The 21587-nt window shown below is 39.8% G+C and overlaps 1 protein-coding gene across 5 annotated transcripts in view; it reads right to left on the bottom strand.

Moving 5' to 3' along the window:
• TMEM65 (transmembrane protein 65) overlaps positions 1-20815 on the bottom strand; it is a 52607-nt gene extending 31792 nt beyond the window's left edge. The window contains exons 1-2 of one of the 5 annotated variants that reach the window (XM_053208562.1): positions 20006-20815; positions 2653-2733 (exon numbers count right to left, since the gene is read on the bottom strand). In XM_053208562.1, coding sequence (XP_053064537.1) covers positions 2653-2733; positions 20006-20291 — 367 coding nt within the window. In that variant the 5' untranslated portion in view covers positions 20292-20815. The remainder of the gene's footprint in view (positions 1-2652; positions 2734-20005) is intronic. The other 4 variants (XM_053208561.1, XM_027063944.2, XM_027063943.2 and 1 more) reach the window with 4 other exon arrangements.
• Positions 20816-21587: the final 772 nt, after the last annotated feature.

Genomic DNA, 21587 nt, shown 5'->3' with positions numbered 1-21587 from the left:
ATATATACTACTTAACACAGAGATTACGTTCCTTCCTTTCCTTCATGCCAAAGGAAGACAGAAAAAGGAAATAATTATTACTATATATAATGATATTCCTTTTTTAAAAAAGGCTAAGATAAAAACAACAGTATAACTCATAAAATAATCAGATCTTACTTTTACTTATTACATACAGACGATAGTATGTAACTTTAAGAAACTTGAGAAGATCATATGGCTAGGTATATTATACATAGATACATTGTATTATAGATGGAAAGCTTAAAGTGAGCTAGAAAAACATAATATTTCATCTTAGAACAGGATAAGTAATAGAGATATCTGTGGGTATAGTTACCTAGATTCCCCAGAAGACATTCATTTTAAAACAAAATTACTTAGGGGTGCCAGGGTGGCTCAGTCGGCTAAGCGAAGCATCCAACTTCGGCTGAGGTCACGATCTCAACAGCCATGAGTTCAAGCCCCACGTCAGGCTCTGTGCTGACAGTCCAGAAGAGCCTGGAGCCTGCTTTGGATTCTGTGTCTCCCTCTCTCTCTGCCCCTCCCCCTCTGGTACTCTGTGTTTCTGCCTCTCAAAAATAAATAAACATTAAAAATTTTTTTAAATAAAATTGCTTAATACTAGAAAGGAGCTGAGATTTTTCAGTCAATGAATTACCTTTTTCCTTTTCAATCATTCTTCAAAGAATTATTTCACAGAATGTTAAAGCTGAAAGGATCCTTAGAAACCATCTGCCAGTAATTCTCAACATGGAGTATACCTCAGCCCTTGTTCACAAATAACAGGGTTGCTTTTGGATGTGACAGTGACTGGGAAATGCTACTGGTATTAGAGATTCTAAACACCCTGCAATGCACAAGAGAGTCCTTCATAATGAAGATTTATCCAGCTCAAATGCCAGTAGTATACCCACTAAGAAATACTGAGTTAATTCTCCACTTTGAAGATGGAGCCATTTAGGCCCAGAGATGTTAAGTGACTTATTTGAGGCTACACAGCTGGATCTAGAATCCAGATTAACATTCTCTTGTTCTACTTCTCTTTCAATGAATAAAATCTCAATAGAAAAACATAGAAAACCAAGAATCACTTGTATATTAATACATACATTGGTCATATATTAATATTTGAAATTGAAGTAAAATTACAATTAACTAAAATATTAGTATCCCTTTCAAATTGCTATTTTCTGGTCCTAAGAAGTAATTTCCTTTCAGATAAATCATATTTCAAAAATCAATCACAGTTAAAAGAAAGAGGAGACAATGAACCGACATATTATGGTTACCAAAGAACATTTTTTGAATGGAAAATTACAGGGTTTCTGCTGGTTTCAGAACAATTTAATACCCTATAGTCTAGCACTAATCGTCCCTTCTAATCCTGAAGAAATTTATCATAGCAAAATGAACACTGACTTAAAAATCCAAAGGACTTGACGCTAACCTCTTTGTGATGTATATGTAACTAGTTGCCAAATCTTGAACATGTCGTAAACCCTCTAGATCTATTTCATGTTACAAAAAACGAGTTTAGGTCTTTGTGATCCTTGCCAGCTCTAAGATTCTCATTCCATATTTCTTCTTTATTGCATAATTAGTGGGATAAAAAAATAGAGGGTTTGAAAAACATATTCACAAAGAAGCATCCTACAGTGAGCAGAGATACAATTAAAGACTAAGTCTCAAAAGGTAACCATGGACAGGTCAAGTTCAAGTATTAAGTACTTATTGTTCAGCAGCATCTTACCTCCTACTGATATCTGCCATCATCTACAGAATCACTATTATTCCTTTTTCCCTACCTTGTCCTAAAAAATGAAGGCTAAGTAAACAATCTTCAGAATAATTCAAAATTAAAACTTTATTCTTAAAAAGACATTTCCATTAAACAGTTAACTTCTACATATACATAGAGATAAAAACTTTTTAATTTTAAAGTTACGTTAGAAATGGCCAAGTAGAATATACTGGGGTCTTTTTGCAGGAAATATTAGTGTGTGTGTGTGTGTGTGCACTACGTTTCTACGTATCTCTTAAGCTCTTACACTTTGGTTTTTGCTCTTGACAGTATATATACAGCCTAAGAAAACTAAGTTGCATTTAACCTTTATTCTTATAAAATTTCAATCATTCCATAAGATATTTTTTATTCCTTTTCATACATGTGTTATGCTTCTTAGGCAATATATCTATATTAAATAGTAATCAAAAATAAATAAAATAGGGACAGAGAGACAGTTATTTTTATTTCTCCCTCCCTCCATCTCTCTCTCGCATACATACACATACACATGCACACACACACAACATAATTCCTCCAACTAGCACATGCAACATAAGTTAGCTACCAAGCTGTATGGAAACTGAATCTGAAAAAAAATTTTTGTGTCTTGTTAAGGTCATAAATTTAATCCCTCAGTTAATTAAACATGCAATTATTATTCCATCATATCCACAAAGTCTAGGATTAGATAATAAAAATAAATACTCTGTAGACAGTCTAAAACACTGGTGCAAATAAAAAAGGGGGTTATCATTATAACCAAAACATTCTATTTCAAACAAGCAAGAAGTCTGTCAAATAGATGCTTTGCTATTTGCAGTAACAGCTGACAAACACTCAATACTGTTAAGATTGTACTATACCAAAACTATCAGGGGTCTCTGCTGATGATACCTTCTTCGCTCGCTTCACAATGGCAATCTCAGGTTTGGGATATCTGCGTGCTAGAAATATTGTAAAATCAAAGTGTACTCAAGTGATAAAGTAAAATATGTATTAATAAAAAATTATGAAATTTTGAAGTGAAACATGTTAGAATAAAGGCAGTCCTTGCTTTGCACAATAGCGTGGTTAACACGACCAAGGACAAATTAAAATCATGGGCAAATGACACGATGAAAAAGAACATAACACCACTTCTATATTATTCCTGTCAAAGATGCATAACTGGAATCTATTCATGAGGAAAGAGACAAAATCAAATTGAAGTACATGCTACAAAATAACTGGTCTATAAACCTCAAAAGTGCCAAGGTCATCAAGGCCAAGCTAAAGACTGATGGACTGTTTCAGATGGAAGGAAATTAAAGATATTTAATAACTAAATGCAACATGTGACTTTGGACTGGATCTTTTTGTTGTAAAGGCACATTGTTGGGACAACTGGTGAAAGTGAGCTTCCTGGGAGTACTTAGATGGCAGTGCATGTTACATTGTGGCTATATAAAGCAATGTTCTTGTTTGTGAGAAATATACACCAAAGTATTCCAGTTGTGGCCATTGTAATGCAGTCGGTCCTTAACGGCTGGAAGTTCTGCCAAGAGACAGCTCGTAGTGGCCAGTCACTATGGGAGACAGCCTCAGCCAAAGAATGCTGCCTCACCCAAGGCTCTGTACCCTGACCAAGGCAGTCCGCATCCAATAGCTCATTTTTACAGAGACAGGGGCCCAGACCTCTCACCCAACTCAGAACAATGTTGTTGGGTCATCCCAACTGTAGAACTCTCTACAGGGTAAGCTGAGGCTTCCACCGAGACCCCATCACTTTACTTGCACCTCTGCCCAAACCTGCTTCCTTTCCCCCCATTCCCTTCCCTTAGGAAGGTGAGGATTTCAACAGCATTCCCCAATAAACTTCCTGTAAGCTAATCTTTGTCTCAGAGACTGCTTTCTAAAGAACTCAACCTATGACAGGGATCATATCAGGAGCTTATTCTCAAATGTTTCAGGGGAAATTAAAAAAAAAAAAAAAGCTTATTGTGCTATACTTGAAATTCTGAGATTTGTTATATAAATAGAGAGAGATATATAAAATTGAAGTTATTTCAAAATCTTAAAAGCAATTCAAAATTAAGTGGGGAAAGCAAAGGAAGAACAGAATGAAGGAAGGCAAAAGAATAAGACTAGGGGCATGGTTCACTGAAGAAATGAAACTAACCAATGGACAGAATATTAAAGATGTTAATGGATAATGAAACAGATGAGCAAAAAAGAATGTATCTATCACACAGCATTTGTAACCAAAAGTAATCATTGTGTAACTATAAAAATCAGTATTAACAATTTACATTTTTTGCTTGTCTTTAAGAAGCCCCTTTAAGCAGGAAAAAAAAAAAAAGCTAGAATGTTTTTTAAACCGTAAGATCTTAGTCACAAATACAAAATTCTGCCAGCTCACAAAATGTGCCACATCTTACATTATCATGCTCACATCTGTTGGCCTGTTATCCTTCTTTTTTTTTTTAATTCTTAATGTTTATTTATTTGAGAGAGAGAGAGAGAGAGAGAGGGCGCGCGCAAGCTGGGAAGGGGCAGAGAGAGAGGCAGACCGAGAATCCCAAGCAGGCTCCAAGTTGTCAGTGCAGAGCCCAATTCCAGGCTCGAACCCATGGATCATAAGATCATGATCTGAGCCAAAATCAAGAGTTGGATGCTTAACCAACTACTGAGCCACCCAGGCACCTCAACCTGGTTTCTTTCATAATTCAAACATGCCTGAGTTTATCTATATGACTTCAACTCTTTCCAACCTGAAAAACATAAACAAAAACACCTTCTATAACCCTGCTCCTCAATGGACCTGTAGCACTGCCATCACTACAAACTTGTTAGAAAGGCAGAATTTCAGGTCCCACTCCAAACCGACTGAAATAGAACCTGTATTTCAATAAGATTTCCAGATGACTTTGTATGTACATTCAGCTTTGTGAAGCAGGGCTCTAGTTTCCACTATGGGATGTCAAAAGCCATAAAGAGTACTGCTCCCACCTTTCGGGTGAAAACAAAGTCACACTAAATTCAAATTCCTGACTTATTTTGAACCTGGAAGAGAACTCAAGTCACAGAGCAAACAAGAGGCAGACACCTGCAAGGACAGAGGGGACATTAGCACTTGCTTAGTTGCGACAGATGCAACTAGATACCACAAGAGCATAGCTAGAATGGTAAGGGAACTGGTGATGGCACAGTGAAGGCTGGAGAGACAGTGTGAAGGCACAAGGGTATGCATAAATGAGAAGACTCTACACCTTCTGGCAGATTCTTTGACCAGAAATCCTACCAGATGCAAAAAAGATGAGAGAAAGCTAAAGTGTTCATTATGGTGCAGACTTGGAGGAGGGGAAAAGCAGTCGTGCAGGGAATATGAAACTCTACCTAGATCCTTTTGCAATCTGTCCTATGAGTCAAAAGTCTTAATCTGCAAGAAGGGGAAAAATAAAATACTATTATTTTCCTTAGGGCAGGTAGGGTGATCAACTGCCCAGTTTGCCCAAGACTGTCTCAATGTTAGCAATGAAATTCCACATCCCAGGAAAAAATGTTCCCCCAATCTCTTAGGTATTTTAATTTGAAAAATAGAATTTCCAATCATCTTTTTGATTTCTATGAAAATTTTAATGATACTGAAGAAAAAGTAAGACTGTGGATAAGTTGTTAAGAATCTATAACTGGTAAGAACATGACTTTCTGAAAAAATGAAATAGCTAAAGCTTTATGAAATATAAGAAAACATAGTTTCAATTAAGATATATTACGATTGAAATGTGTTAAAATGACAAAAGCTGGTCTCTTACAGGTATTGGTTCTAAGAAAATACAGATGATTTAAAAATTAAATGAATCTATAAAAAAGTTTCCATTAGTAAAGTTTAAAGTTATAATATACAACACAGTTCCCCAAAAACTGCTTATTAATTTAATCTTATCTTGATATATGGTGAGTCAATTTTTTTGGTGCCATCTGAAAGTGGCTTTTGGAAATGTGAATTCATACAGCATGAGAATAATGCCCCTATTGGACTAGAATTCTACACACGGCTGTCTGTAAGAAATGAGTATACTAGTAACAAATGTTCAAAATAAATTCAGACTTCTGATTTATAAAAGATAGTCTCAGATAAAGTTAAGCTACTACCCAACATCTCCTGCCCTCCATATCCAAAGTTCCTGTTAAGAGATGAATCCTTCCTTATTAATACTCCTGCAGCCAACTAAAATCTGGTTTCTCCCCACAGAGCTTTTTATAAGACTGCTTCTAACAAAGACCTCAGTCTCTTTAATGCTTTTAAATCCAACAGACATCCTCTTACCAACCCCCCCCCCCCCCCCGCAAGGTCTTCCTCTTACTTGACCTATCCAAGGCATCAGATTTTTCTCTCTTGAAATACTCTCTTCTTCACTTTGCTTCTGGGATACACTATTCTTGATACTTTTCCTGTCTTTATGAACATTCCTTCTTGGTCTCCTCCTAGTTCTGGTTCTTCTCCCTCTTCCCTTCCAGCCAACTTTGGTGTTTTTCATAGTTCTCTCCTGGATTTTCCTCTCTTTTCACTCTACTTAATCTCCCCAACCTTGCTGCTAACTATATGGGTAGGATCCCAAATTTGCATCTTACTCGGGAGTTCAGGGTTCATACAACTAATTAACTAATGGGTATCTTTATATGTATCTCATATCTCACAAATACCCAATACCAAAGAAGCTAAACATGAATGCACCTCTCCATTCCAAAACCTGCTTCTCCCCCGCACAGTCCCTTCCATTGTAAAGAATATCACTATCTTGTCAATGGCCCAAATCAGAAATCTGATTTTTATTTCACACCGCTGTCATCAAATACATATTCTATTGTTCGGTTAACAGTTTTATTATTTAACTCCTAAATAAACTCTCTTGAATATGTGTACCCCTTTCTACCTTAACTTCCACTAGCCTAGTCCAGATCTCTATCATCTTTCCTTGATTTCTGCAAAGGTCTCCTAAATATTTTCCTCTCTTTCTGCCTCTAGTCTAATTCCTCTACTATCCATTCTCAGTGCTATATGCAGAGTGATCTTTCTAAACTGCAAACATGTTGGCATTATTCATGATAGCTTACCTCTACAACCCATATACCCCTGATCCACCTGCCTCCTACTGAGCTCTAGATTTCAACTTGTTACTTTCTGTAAGGTGACATTGTCCCCTCTTCATTTCCCAGCTCCCCTGCTATCCCTCCCATGCACTTCAGTGCACTGTACACCCTTTCATAGCACTTAACACACTGCATTATAATTTCAAACTAAACTGTCTCCTTCTTCCCTAAAATATAAACTTCGTAATTTTAAGAACCCTATCAATTGCCTCAAAGTGTCTGGCAAGTACACAGTTGAAGCTCAAATTGTTAAATAAAAAAAATTTAATAAAATATCAAGCACTACAATGGTGAAAACTGGCATTTTTCCAAAATGTTATGACTTTTGTAACTCGTAGTAGTTACCCAACCAAAAATAACTTAATGATTACAAAGTTGTATAATTAGGTTCCACAGAGAGTTACAAAGGAAGTGGAAGATAAGGCCCTAGCATTCAAGGAAGTCATAATATACTGATTTCATAGGATTTTTTAAAAAAGGAGACTTGTATATATTTTAAAATGTACTACAGAGCTGGTAGAGATCTTAAAGATTGTATAATTAAACCCATGTTACAGTTATGATGGAACGAGCCTAAAAAAAAAATAAGTGACTTATAAGCCCAAGGTGTTCCTTCCATTATGGATAATACACTACCAGGAGGAACTGAGATATACATAAAACACAGTGTAGTGGAGCAAAAATTTCCTGTCCCCTTCTAGGCCCTTTAAATGTTTCTTTAATGTTTATTTATTTTTGAAAGAGAGAGAGAGAGAGAGACAGAGTGCAAGTGGGGGAGGGGCAGAGAGAGAAAGAGATACAGAAGCTGAAGCAGGCTCCAGGCTCTGAGCTGTCAGCACAGAGCCCAACGTGGGGCTCGAACTCACAAACTGTGAGATCAAGACCTGAGCCCAAGTCAGACGCTTAACCCACTGAGCCACCCAGGCGTCCCCTCCCCTTCTAGGTCCTTTTAGCTGGACTAAGAACCAAATTGTCATGAGACGAGATAACAGAAGAAAATTAAAATTAATTTCATTATATATGGGGAATCCACACAGACATTGAAATTCCAAAGATAGGCAAAGTGAGGTATACATGTCATTCTGAACTCAGAAGCAAAGGGTAAGGGTCTGGTACTTTAAAGGGAAGTAATGAAATTTACAGAAAGATAAAAAAGAGTAAATGTCTGGTAAACAAATGTTTGCTGGGCCACTCAGACACAATGGGACATAAAGGACTTAGAACAAACAGGCCTTGCTAGGTTCCTGTCCACCACAGGATAGCTCTGTTCCCAGAGTAAGTACTCTATCTAATTTTTTTAGGAAGTTGTGGGGGAGGTAAAGAGCTTTATCCTGAATCTGCTGGGTTTTAATTGCTTTTAACTCAAAAATAACCTTCATGCCAAAATGGCCCATCATGGAAGGGCCTGCCCTTGGCCCCTAACACACAGACACACAGAGACACACACACACACACACACACACACTTCATGCTATTAAAACAATTCCTTTCCTTTATATTACATACTATAATGTCCAAAGTTTTCAATAAATAAGTTACAAATAGGTGTAGGGGTCAGCAAACTATGGCCTACAGGCCAAATCCCACCAGTTTTTTATGCAGTCAGTGAGCTAGAAATGATCTTACATATTTAAATTGTTGGAAGAACAGCCCTCAACCACTATCAAACACTGAATGGCTACAGAAATTAGGTGTAGCCATGGAAACATTTCTTAATGAATTCAATCCCAAACAGCATTTAAATATGAAATATACCACAGTAGTCACTGGAAGACTAATGATGTTTGAATCACAAGTAATGTTGAGCTGCTTTATATACTTCCCTTACTGTTAAAAGTTAAAAGAGGCAAGATCTTCATTTCCACACAAATATGTAGCGGTTTCATTTTCCTAGCTCAAACCACGATTCCAGCAGCATTCTACAAACCTCAGAGCAAGATCCGTATTTCAAAACCCTTTTAACTGTGTGCAGTTGAGAAGCTTCTGCCTACCACAAACTGGAAGGGATTAATATACAATGTGAAAAGACAAATATCAGGAGAAGAATCTAATAGAATTCTATAAAAGTCTTCTAAGCAATCAATATGCTCATTTAAAGTCAAAGGCTTACAGACTCATGTCAGTATTTGGAGGTACCTATCTTTGTGAAAAAGACATTTTCAAAGACAAAACATGTCAAACCTTATTACAGATTGGCAGTAACACATGGTATCTACAATCAATTTTGACAATGAGGGACACTAATATTGAACCCCAATTCAACCAAATGTTATCCCCCCAAAAGAATTTCACCTTCCTCATTAGAAGATCTGTATTAAAAAAAATACAGATTTTTTTTAATCTGTAATTAATTTAATCTGTAATTAATTTAATCTGGGGCGCCTTGGTGGTGCAGTCAGTTAGGCTTCTGACTCTTGATCTCAGCTCAGGTCATGATCTCAGTTTTAGGGTTCGAGCCCTGCATCGGGCTCTGCCCTGATGACGTGCAGCCTGCTTGAAATTCTGCCTCTCCTTCTCTCTGCCTCTCCCCCCACTAGTGCTTGCTCGCGCACTCTGTCTCCCAAAATAAATAAACTTTAAGAAATTTTTACAAAATTGTACTGTTACTTTATTATATTTTTAACTTTTCCAGCAAAAAAAATATCTGTGGAAGTTTGTTTTCTTTTATATAAATACTATACAATATCCTCAATTTTGCCTTTTGGCCGATAAAGCTTAAAATTTTTACAATCTGGCCCTTTACAAAACATTTGCCGACCGACCTCTGTTCTGTAAAGAAGCTAAATACTTTTTTTAATTTCTAAAAGACTAGTACCAAAATTAAGAGTAAGCAGGATTTTAACTAATTCTCTATTCAACCTATTCATGTATGTCCGTCCCCCCACCAGAGATCTTTCCAAAGTCGCCAGTGACCTCCTTGTAAACAAATTCCATCTTACTTGCCCTCTCAGCAACATATATCGTTGAAGGTCATTTCCTCGTTCTTGAAACAGTTTCTCTCTTGGCTTCAAAACTCTTTGGTTTTCCTATTTCACTGGACGCCCCTCCTCACAGCCTTCTTTGCTGGCTCCTACTCTTCTGACTTTGAAACTTTGGGGCTTCACAGTCTCAATTATGGACTTTTTTCCTCTTCTCTATCCAAAGGTCAGCAAATAGTTTCTGTAAAGGAACAGATTCTAAATATTGTAGGCTTTGGGGGCCATATGGCCTCTGTCACAACTACTCAACTCTGCCATTCTAGTGCAAAAGCAGCCGTAGATAATACATAAATGAATGAGTGTAACTCTACTGCAATAAACTTAGTTTACAAGAAGTGGGTGGCTAGATTTGCCTGTGGCCCCATCCCTGACCTAGGCTCTCACCTTTGGTGCCTTCCTCTCTCCCCTGACTAGGTAGCAATCTGTATGCAACTGTTAACACCCACACTTACATCTGTAGCCTAAACTTCTGTGAATTCCAGGTTTATGTGAAAACACACACACACACACACACCCCTAATCTATTTTTCCCCAGTCTTCCCCCTGGCAGTTAATAGCACCACCTTTTATTCAATTACTGTAGTCAGAAACCTAAGTCATCACTTACTGTTTCCTTTCCCTTAATTACCTGTCCCTTTCCAGCTCATCAGCAGTCCTACCAGTTCACTCTCAAATATGTATCTTGAATCCATCTCCTGTTCTTCGTCTCCATGGCTGCCTAGTCTAAGCCACCGACTTCTCTAGACTAAACTGCTACAACAACTTCCTAATGGTCTCCTAGCTCATGCATTTGCACCCTCTAATTTGTTCTCAAAAAGCATCCAAGTGCTCTTTAAATTCCATAACTTCACTCTCATGTTCACACCCAGGAACGGCCTTCAGACGGTTTACCGACAGAGGCCCTGACGAACCTTGCTTCTGCCTACCTGCCTATCTCCTCTCATTCCACGCTCCCCCTTGTTCTTCATGTTGTACCTATGCCTGCCCCCTGTCAATCCCTACACCGTGCAGCCTCTTCCTGTCTCAGGGTCTTGGTATTTGCTTTTCCTTCTCAGAATGCTCTTCCTTCAGCTGTCTGAATGACAGCTTTTCCCTCAATCCTTTATTTTCAGCCTAAATATCACCTACAAAAAGGCCTTCCCGGATTATCTTATCTACATCAAGAGTCATTCTGTTTATTCATCTAACAGTACACACTATCAACACTTATCTTGCTTATTTACTTTACTGCTCATATCTTTCCTTCCTCAAAATAGTAAGCTTTATGAGTATTTTGCCAAATCAATTCTCTGATGTACCCCCAACACCTAGCACAGCATCCATTATATAGTAGGTACAGTAACAAATATTTACTAAATAAATAAATTTTCAAAGCTGGAAAGCTTTCCTATGAATAACATGTTACATATTTAAAAATAAAAATCCAAGAACTCATTCACAAAACCTAAAGGAGGGGCGCCTGGGTGGCTCAGTTGTTTGAGTGACCGGCTTCGGCTCAGGTCATGATCTCACGGTCCCTCAGGTAATGATCTCATGGTCCACAAGTTTGAACCCGGAGTCGGGCTCTGTGCTGACAGCTCAGAGCCTGGAGCCTGCTTCAGACTCTGTGTCTCCCTCTCTCTCTCTCCCTCCCCTGCTATCGGTCTGTCTCTCTCTATCAAAAATAAACAAACATTAAAAAATTTAAAAAAAAAAACTAAAGGAATTTTAAAATTAAGCTTAGAAATTTACATCAGAAGTCCCAAATACCAGTTTGCTAACTCTGCCAAAATTCTCACCTATAAACTTTTTAAGGTATTTATAAACTTTTTTTGCATATTGATTTTACTTTGACTCCCCTTATTTTCAAAGTAACAATGCCATGTTTGCTTTTGTACTGATGTTGTATATTGTGCAAATATATAGAAGATAGACTAAGATATGTTACCAGCACATGTCACTTTTATTATTTCAAGTATTACTTTTTTTTTCCCAATGTGTGTTAAAAAACCCAAGTCTGAATATCCCGAAAGGTGCAATAGTAAGAAACAAATAAAGCCAAGTTAAAAATTACTCTGCCACACAGGTTGTAGGATCTTGGGCAAATTACTCCTAGTCTAGGTATCTTAGTCTATAGAAAAAAAAAAATTCCTTCTCTAAGAGAAATAAACAAAATAATTACATGAAAATTCACTTAGTTCAGTATGGCACATAACAAATACTCAATTGCTAAGTAATAGTAATAAAGATGATGTTAGCAACAGCAATAGTGGCAGTAATAGGATGTTTTCTATAAAATATAAGAACTATTATACAATAGAAATTCAGAAGTTAAGTCACAAAATGCCAGACTGTTTTTAAAATTATAAACATTTCTAATAACACAATGTACTGAATAATCTACCCTAAAATTCAGAAAGAAGACAGAAAATGTAAACAAAGGGCACCATTCTAATTTAAATTTCCCTAAAACTTTAAAAATAGTAATGTCTCAGTTAACTACCTTTTATGTTCTTAAGACAACAATCCTTTAAGTAGCCACAATCAGACGTTAACAAAAATACACACAAGATCTTCAATATGAGAGCTGAAGAGTCAAAAGATTAACAACAACTTGATAGATGCAACTGGCTTGCTAAAAAGACAAAAGAGAGCAGTTGTGTAATGACCTTGAAATGTCCATCAGGAGTAAACCCTACTGGGAAACACAGAGGTATCAAAAAGGGGGGGGGGAGTAATGAAAGAGAAAGGAAAAAATAAAAACACTACGGAAGAACGACAAAGACTAGACATTAGAAAAAATAACAGAGGTATCAAGAAGCAGACCTCCTTTAGGTAGTAGAAAAGAATTTAACACAACCACAAGAGATGAATGAGAACAGAACAGTCTGAGGGCACCAGGGAGTGGGAGGAGGGGCACAATAAGCCCCACACATTTCACCATCACTGTGACAGAGTCTAAAGAACATGCCAACTGCAACGGCACAGCGCTCTGGAGGCATTTGATGTGATGACTCACATGCCTACAAACAGAAGTAGCCCCCAAAGAAGCATTAGAGTATAGTATATAAAGACACCAGCATCTGGTAGAAGCTAAATTGTGCTCATTATACTTTTACTAAAGTAGAGAATAATGCAATACGTTCAAATATGTCACCACCAAAGCCATCAAAGTAGAGCTTAAGGGGAACAACATCTTGTTACCTGTAAAGTCCTTTATCTAGAAGAGTCTCTCATTTACCAGATGATCTGGGGTAACTAACTTATTATATTTTAACATATACCAACTTGTTCTTAAGTGATTGTTTTCATTAACTTAAGACAGACATAAACCAACGAGTCAAAGACAAGGCTAGACAGAGTCCTATAAATCTACATTCTAATTAATTCAGCTGAATTGAGAAAGATGCTAATAAAATCTGCACTCAGGGATTTAGTCCCTATTTGTTCCAGTTACTTTTACACTATGACCTGCCAAAGAAAACCAGACAAGAGTGTGGTTATGCAAACTCATCACTATTTTTAGAAAAACTGAAACAATCTTCACTAATAATGGTTCAATATCAGATCATCCCCAACACACGAGATCATCCATTTAGTTCTACCTACCTTTCTAGATGGCCCTATAAATTGCAGATCTATTATTCCAATTTTCCTATCTACAAAATTGTTTATAAAAATTTGCTTGTCATAAATGACACAAAAATTAAGCAATATGTGACTACTGAGATTACTAAGACAGACACCACAAAATTAATGACTGGTGAATTAAACTGAAGCAGGGTTTCACTTTTCTGAAGCCATATTTTCTAAACATCTAATATTTAGAATTTGGTCAAGAATTTAGAAGTTAAGAGGTACCACAATCAAGGAAAACAGTTATCATAAAACTCATTTTATTTGATAGAGAGGCGAGGAGTTGATAAGGAGGTGAGGAGTTACTTCTCTGTCCTTATCCAAAGAAAAATAAATGTATAATAAAGCAATAAGCTTGAAGCAAAGATAATACACTGATAATAGCAAGTACCAATGGATAAAAGAAGAGGAGAGAGAAGACAGAGGACTGAAGAAGAGACAGCCATATAGCACTTCATATAAAGCAATGGCTCTCAACCAGGGCAATTTTGCTACACTCCTCTCCTTTCCTCGACCCACAGTCTCCTCCAGGAAACATGTGGCAATGTCTGGAGAAACGTTTGCTTGACACACTAGGGATGAGGAAGGTGGGTGGGCACTATTGGCATCTAGTGGGTAGAGGACAGGGATGTTGCTAAACACCCCAGGTAGAGGACAGTTCCCACAACAAAGAATTGTCCAGCCTGAAATGTTAGTACTGCCCAAGGCTGAGAAATCTTGAGACAGAAGGAGTCCTCTACATCTTATAAAATGAATCACTGTACTACCACTCAGTACAAGAATGAATGTTCTAAAGTCTTAAACAAATACCTGGCATGTTAATTGTATGCATTAATAGAGAAAGATAAAAGATTTCCAACAGAAATGATTAATTTTTTTAACATACTGATATAAAGGAATAAACTACAATTAGGCATGGTCACGTACATAGAATACCTCCTGATTTCTCTTCCCTGAATCTAGACTTTTAGCGATATGTTTAACCAACAACATGTGGCAGAAATGACATTCTGGAACTTCCAAGACTAGGTCATAACAAGTCTGTGGTAGGCTAAATAATGTCTCCCCAAAATGTCCACATCCTAATCCTCTAACCTGTGAGTACCTTATTTTATATGGCAGAAGAGATTTTGCAGGTGTCACTAAATTAAGGATTCTGAAAGAGTGAGATTACCCTGGATTATCCAGGAGGACCCTAAATGTAATCTTGCGGGTCCTATATGGAGGAAGCAAAAAGGTAAATGAAGGAGATGATGTGTCAACCAAAGCAGAGATTTAGAATGATGTGGTCAGGAACCAAGGAATACTGCAAGCTGGAAGAGACAAGGAACAGATTCTCTCCTGGAGCCTCCAGAAGGACTGAGCCTTGCTGACACTTTTATTTTGGCCCCTTAAATCTCATTTTGGACTTCAGACCTCTAGAACTCTAAGAGAATAAATTTGTGTTGTTTTAAGCCAATAAATTTGTGGTGATTTGTTACAGCAGCAACAGAAAACTAATACAAAGTCTTACAGCTTCTACATAGATAACCCTCTTGGAACTTTTTCTCTGTGAGTCATGACCAATCTTAGAAGTACTACAGTCTCCCCGAGAATGTTGTGCTAGTGAGGTCATGCGCATCTACTCTGGTCAACCATTCCAGATGAGCCAGCTTCCAGCCACCTCCACCAAAGTACCAGGCATGTGAGTAAAACCATCTTGGACCCTGCCACCAGCACATCTACCAGCTGAAATTTATGGAGGGACCGCCACAGACGCCACATGAAACAAAGTCATCCAGCCAAGCCCTCCCTATATTCCTGAGCTGCAAAATCATGAAATATAAGAGAACAGTTGTTGTTCTAAGTCACACGTAACCCTGAACATCCAGTTATATATGAGTCATGATTAGAGATTCTCAAACAGCATATATACATTTTATAATGGAAGAAAAAAATCCTATTATGTTAGCTATGTTCTGCTGGCAATAATCCCCAGTGATAAGATTACTCCATTATGCCAGTAATTCTAAAGTGTTCAGAATTAAGTTTTGTTGGAATATACTGCTGTAACTAGGCTCTTTCCATATTGGTAAATAACAGATTATAGCAAGGCTTCATAACTTATCTGGGCCCAAGATATAGAAGGTCTCAGGCGAAGAAGAAGGAGAAGATGAAGGCAAAGAAGAAGGAGGAGAAGGAGGAGAAGGAGGAGAAGGAGGAGAAGGAGAAGAAGGAGAAGGAGGAGGAGGAGAAGGAAAAGCAGCCTCAGCAGCTCTCAGCTTATTAGAGATCTTTCATTCCTCTTGACTCAATTCACAATTCATATCCCCATCCTGGTTCTTCCTCTCTTGCTGGGTCTAGTTTGGGCTACACCTCCCTTATTCTTCTTTTACCATTTCAACCAAGTCTCTGAAATATATTTATTCACACATCTTAATTTGGAATATGAAATGTTTTTCTTGCCCTTTTTTTTTTATTCTCTTTGAGCAAAAGCCACAATTATCTCCAATTCATCCCAGAAACCAATAGCTTAGCTGAGTTGCTACTTTCTCACATAACCATGGGCTGAGAAAAACGGGGATACTCTTGTTAAGAGTCCAAGATCCCCAGTGAATCAGAACGCCATGAAAAAAGTCTTGTTTTTAAGCATTCTCGGTATCCACTTTAATATCAGATTTTAATCTTTTGGCCTTTCATTCTGCCAAAAGCCTCTTGTTGTATATGACAAGTTCTCACAATGAAACATCCTACCTTAAATGAATATCCACAAAAGATGAGAACTGTAAGATTGAAGTTTAGAATTATATGGTGTATCTATATGGATGTAGATAAATGGCAAAAAAAAAAGCAAATTTAAAACATACAAATTACCACTTATACAGAGAAATAGAAAAAAATGCAAGTGATTAAGATCTAACATTAATAGAAAAACTGCTCTTTTCACCTCCATACATTTCTTATCTACTATTACGTAAAAGAAATCTCATTTTTAAAAGTACCTGGAGTAAACATTTAACAAAAATAATTCCCTAAGAAGCTCCTTTTTTTTCAATTATCTTTCACTGTGCCTTCCCCAAAGCCAGTTCTTATCTTGCTGTGTAATTCTCCAATAAACATTCGTTATAACACTTTTAAGTAAGTGCGGAAGGCAGCCTCCAAGATGGCCCCCAGTGATTTCTACCTCCAGGTATTTGCACCATGTATGGCACCTTCCCACAATGTACCAGGACAAAATAAGTGGACTCTCTCTTCTAAGACTAGGTTATGAAAGATTGTGGCTTCCAGCTTAAGCGCCCTCTCTCTGCCTCTCATCACTCATTCTGGAGGAGGCCAGCTTCCATGTCTTGAGAACACTTAGCCCTGTAGTGAGGTCCACAGGGCAGGAAACTGAGACTTCCAGCCCACAGCCACGTGAGTGAGCCTTCTTGAAAATGCATCCTCCAGCCCTAGGCAAGACTTCAGCTGATGCAGGCCCAGCTAAAAACTTGATTACAAAAAATAAAAATAAAAGCTTGATTATAACTTCATGAGATACCCCGTCAGAAACATGCCACAAAGCTGATTCAAGATTCCTGATCCCCAGAAACTTTGAGAAAAAACATGTTTGTTTTAAGCCACTATGTTTTACACAATAATGTATAACTAATAAAATGAGCATCGCCTGTCCTTCAAAAACCAACTCATATGTTTTGAAAGTTAAAAACAAAAACAAAAACAAAAAACAACTATGAATAGAAATAATAATTGCAAAAATTTAAAAGACAAATTTGCTTTAAAACTCTTGGCTAAGATTGAAAGGCAACTATACTAATGTCAGCTTGCCAGTCCTGTCATAAAAACAATGAGCCAACAGAGAATTATTGGGAAAATATGGACTGTCTCTAGAAGAAGAGAGATTAGGTTGAGCATGTACATTGAGAACACAACATCAACTTTTTTAAAATTGAGAAGGAAATCATTTTGTAATTTGAAAATCACAATAGCCTATTTAACTATGATAAGACATCCCACACAGCTCATCTTATCTATTTAGAATCATGTAAAGCTTTATCTTATCACAGATCGTATCACATGTCTACTGATAAGCACTAAGAACGATGAGGGCAAATGTACCAAATTTCAACAATAGATTCCACTGCCAGATCAAAGCATAGATGATTTTTTCCTGTAATGTTTCCACACCAAATCCAAAACACTTCTTTCGATTATACAAGCACACTTTCCAAGAACATGTAAGACTTCCTATAACAAGAAACAGTCCTTTTAACATAATTTATTTAATAGAAAGTATGTTTAGTACACATACATTTAGTACATGAATCAGGTATTTAAAAAGATTCAAAAAGCAACAATAAAAGAAAAACATGGGAGTTACTCATTTTGGGAAAAATGATTTCACTGATCTCCATAGGAACTGTATATATTGATATTGAACACAATAAGGAACACTAAGACTGTACTAAAAACTAAAGCAGCAGCATCAGTAAGTATCCTCTGAGTCAAAGAGCAATGATTTAGTCATCAATACTGGCAAAAACAGTTGATTTAAACTTTGAAGTTCTTTAGCTTATGAACAGGAGACAAGCATTTTCACTTCCTATACCTTTCCCTTTTTATCTTGAACAAAGGAGACAAATTACTGATTTCTTTCTCCTATAACTTCCATACTGATTAAGTTTAACTGATGCTAAGTAACCTCCACTGACTAAAGTTTATAGGTCCTTTCTCAAATACTTAAAACCACGTCAAATTTAAAATTATCTTCCCAGGAGAACGTAGCATCTCTACTGCCATGTGCTAAAACAATAAGGTATCAGGTAAAATTTACCCAGTTGTAACACAGGATATGCTTTTCAAGAATTATCATAAAATTACATTAATAAGGCCCTTGAAACTTGTAACAATGTTAACGCAGAAGAATTTCTAAGAAGTTACTTAGCCTAGGCCCAATATATGTTCAAAAGTGTTGCCCATGGAGAAAATATTCCTAATATTAATGTTCCAGCATATATGACTGTCTGTATTCTCCCAGGAGCACATTTTCAGAACTGAATATCTTAAACCACACAATGAATACAAACATACCTTACAAATAACTAGTATTTGATTATTATTTCATATAATGGCATGGTTACACATTTAATAACCGAACTGATTATGAAGTTACATTTCTCCTGTAAATGCCCTAGGGGTGGACATTGTCTGGAATATCCAGTACTATAAATTGTTCTGCAATTACCTGAATCTAGGAAAAAAAGCAGTTCAAAGGCACAAGTAAGAGAAAGTTTCTGAAGAAGCAGTATAGGTAAGTCACACTTATATGACTTTCTTCTATTCCTGTATTATTGGCCCAAGAAGCACTTTCAAGTGCCTCTGGCTAACCAAATGCCATGTTTCAATCAATGTACTTTAAACTTCGGAATCTATGGGATGTTTACGCACCTACCAACTTTGGCAGGGTGGGGGAGGTAAACTTGCTAAAAAATGTCAAACACATCGTAATGTGAAATAAAATAGCTATATATTTTGTCTGTATTATGTCTTTTGTCTGTACTACTGTATTCAAATTGCAAACATATTTTAATATGGAATTAATCATTTAGTCCTTTCATCCTTCTGATTTTCTGAATTTTTAGCTTTTTTTTCCACCTGCTCTCAAATTCTGACCTACAGCACTCTGCACTCGTTTTTAAAAATATCCTTTTTTAACATGTCAGCTTAAAAATAGCTTTGCTTTCACCATTCCACATTACTTTAAAGCAGAAGTCTGCTTTTTATTGTAGAGCCACAGATTGCCAGAAAAATACATTCTTACTACATTCTTTCAACCTCTGGGGAAACAACTGGCGTTGAACTTGTGCAGCGCCGAACCTATACGGGCTTGCAAGTTATGTATCTGCAGTTGCTGGTTTGATTCATTCTTTCCATTTCCCAGGAAAATGTTTCCTTTGGCTGTTTAATACAACTAGAAGTGTGTGCAATCACACAGCTGAGAGCATCTCTGCCTTAGGAAGCAATATCCCTTCTTTTGGACACCCGTACAGCTTGGTTGGATAACCTTTCAAGAAAGTTTCTTCCTGCCTCTCGGGTTTTGGTAGCTCTTTCCGAGCAGGCACGGCATGCACCTGCGTAGCTGCACGTTCACAAGAAAGCAGCAAGGGCTTAGGGGGGACAGGAGGGCTGGGGAGGGGAGGCGCACAATAAATCAAAGCACAATCGAAACAGAATCGTTTGACAATCTGGGCTGAAGCTCCGGCCTCTGAGGCTGGGGAGGAACCAGCCAAGCGTTGGTCCTGGCTGCCTGGCACGATCTGCTCCTGTCCTACCTGCCCTGGGGACACACTCAGGAGGCGAAAAGTAACCCCCCCTCCCGGGCCCGGACGTCCCAGGCGCGAGGCCAGTCAGGCAAGGGGGGTGGGGGCGGGCCGAGGGGCTGGAGGGCTCCTGGGGCGCAGGCCGCGGGATGGGGACGCCGGGCCCCGGGCTCGCCCCTCACTCGCCCCCTTACCTTGGGCGATGGCAATGGACTCGAAGCGGTGCAGCTCCTTGAGCAGGCAGCTCCTCTCGGTGGAGTGCAGGCTGTAGATGAAGTCGCGCGCGCCCTGCGCCGTGTTCAGCGCTTCCATGGGCTCCTTCTTGGGGTGGGTGCCCAGCCCCCGGGAGCTGCCGGGGGCCGAGAGCGCCAGCAGCCCCCGCCCGCAGCAGCACCAGGACGGCGGGCGGGGCGCGGCGGCCGGGCCCGGCCTCAAGCTGCTCGCGGTCCGGCTCCTCAGCAGCGGCAGCAGCCGGGACATGGCGGGCTGAGGAGCGGGGACCCCCGCGGCAGTCCGGGAGAGCGATTTCTGGCGAGGCTGGGGGAAGAAGGAGCTCGGCTCAGCCCGACCCCGCCCCGATGTCCTCCTGACTGGCAGCCGAGGCGCCGGGCACCATGCACTCCCCGGGCCCGCGCGGCGGTCGCCTCCTTTCCTGTCCCCCTTCTCTTCCGAAAGGCCCGCGGCGGCTCGGGTCCCTCCGACAAGAAAAACTTTCTCCCAGGCTGCCGGGCGGGGAGAGGGCGGTGGGCGGTGCGGGCGGGCGCCTCCCGGCTGAGGAGGGGTGGCGCGGGCGGGCGGGTTTGACGAGGGTTTGTCTCCGTCAGTTAGATCTTCCAGAGGGATGAGTCAGCCACGCGCCGCCCTCCTCCGGCGCCGCCCTCCGCTCCCGCCGGCTTTCCCACCCTCTTGCCTGCCCTCGCCGGCGCTCGTTACGGCTCCCGCGCCCTCAAAGCCGCCGCGCTCTCAGGCCGCAGCAGCACCGATACCCCTAGCGGCGGTAGAAGGGCTAACAGGGCGGGGCGAGGGGGGGGGCGGGGCGAGGGGGGGTGGGGCGGGGCCGCGCAGGCGCAGTCCGCGGGCTCCCGGGCTGTGTTCTCTCCAGAGTTAGGAGGGTGCACAAGAGTCCCCGCCCCTTTCGGTGCGTGACGGTGGAGGAACCGAGGGCTCGCGTCCTCTGTGCTGGCGTCCGCCACCCTTAAGTCCAACGCAAAGAACGGGAAGAAACAGATCTGGAGTTCTTGCTCGACAGGGTAGTGCCGCTGCCACCGGCCCGTCCTAGCGCCTTGCGTAAACCTGGGGCTCGTTGTGAACGGCGCCGCTGCGTGCGGCCCCTCTCGCCAGGCACGGGCCTCGCCACTTCTCGGGGGTCGTCGCACCGTCCTGCTCAGGCTTTTGAGGATTGAAGCGCCTAAGCCGCGCCCTTTGGCAAGGCACCGCCCACTGAGGCCTCGGCCACTCAGTCCAGTCTTTGAGGCACCCGCTCTGGGAGCTCCAAAGGGAGAGGGCAAGGCCAGGGTTTGAGACTGAGGCCGTGACACGGAAAACACGCTTCCTCGTTCTGATGCCAGCAGCTTGCAGATCGTTAATGCTGGAGCGGGAGGCAAGAATGTCACAGACCTTTTCCGGGTGTTTGTCAAGGTTTGTTTTGTTTTTGTTTTTGTTTTTCTCTTTGCCCAGGCGAAAAGAATCCTGTGATGCAACACTGTTTTCCACGTGTCCAGGACCTAGTTCTCTTTCAGGACCCAGCTCGAAGGGTCTCCTACTCCAGCCTTAACT

Source organism: Acinonyx jubatus, chromosome F2, assembly GCF_027475565.1.
Source record: "Acinonyx jubatus isolate Ajub_Pintada_27869175 chromosome F2, VMU_Ajub_asm_v1.0, whole genome shotgun sequence".
NCBI lineage: Eukaryota > Metazoa > Chordata > Mammalia > Carnivora > Felidae > Acinonyx > Acinonyx jubatus.
The sequence above is the reverse complement of the archived record's forward strand: the minus strand, read 5'-3'. Positions and strand labels throughout refer to the sequence as shown.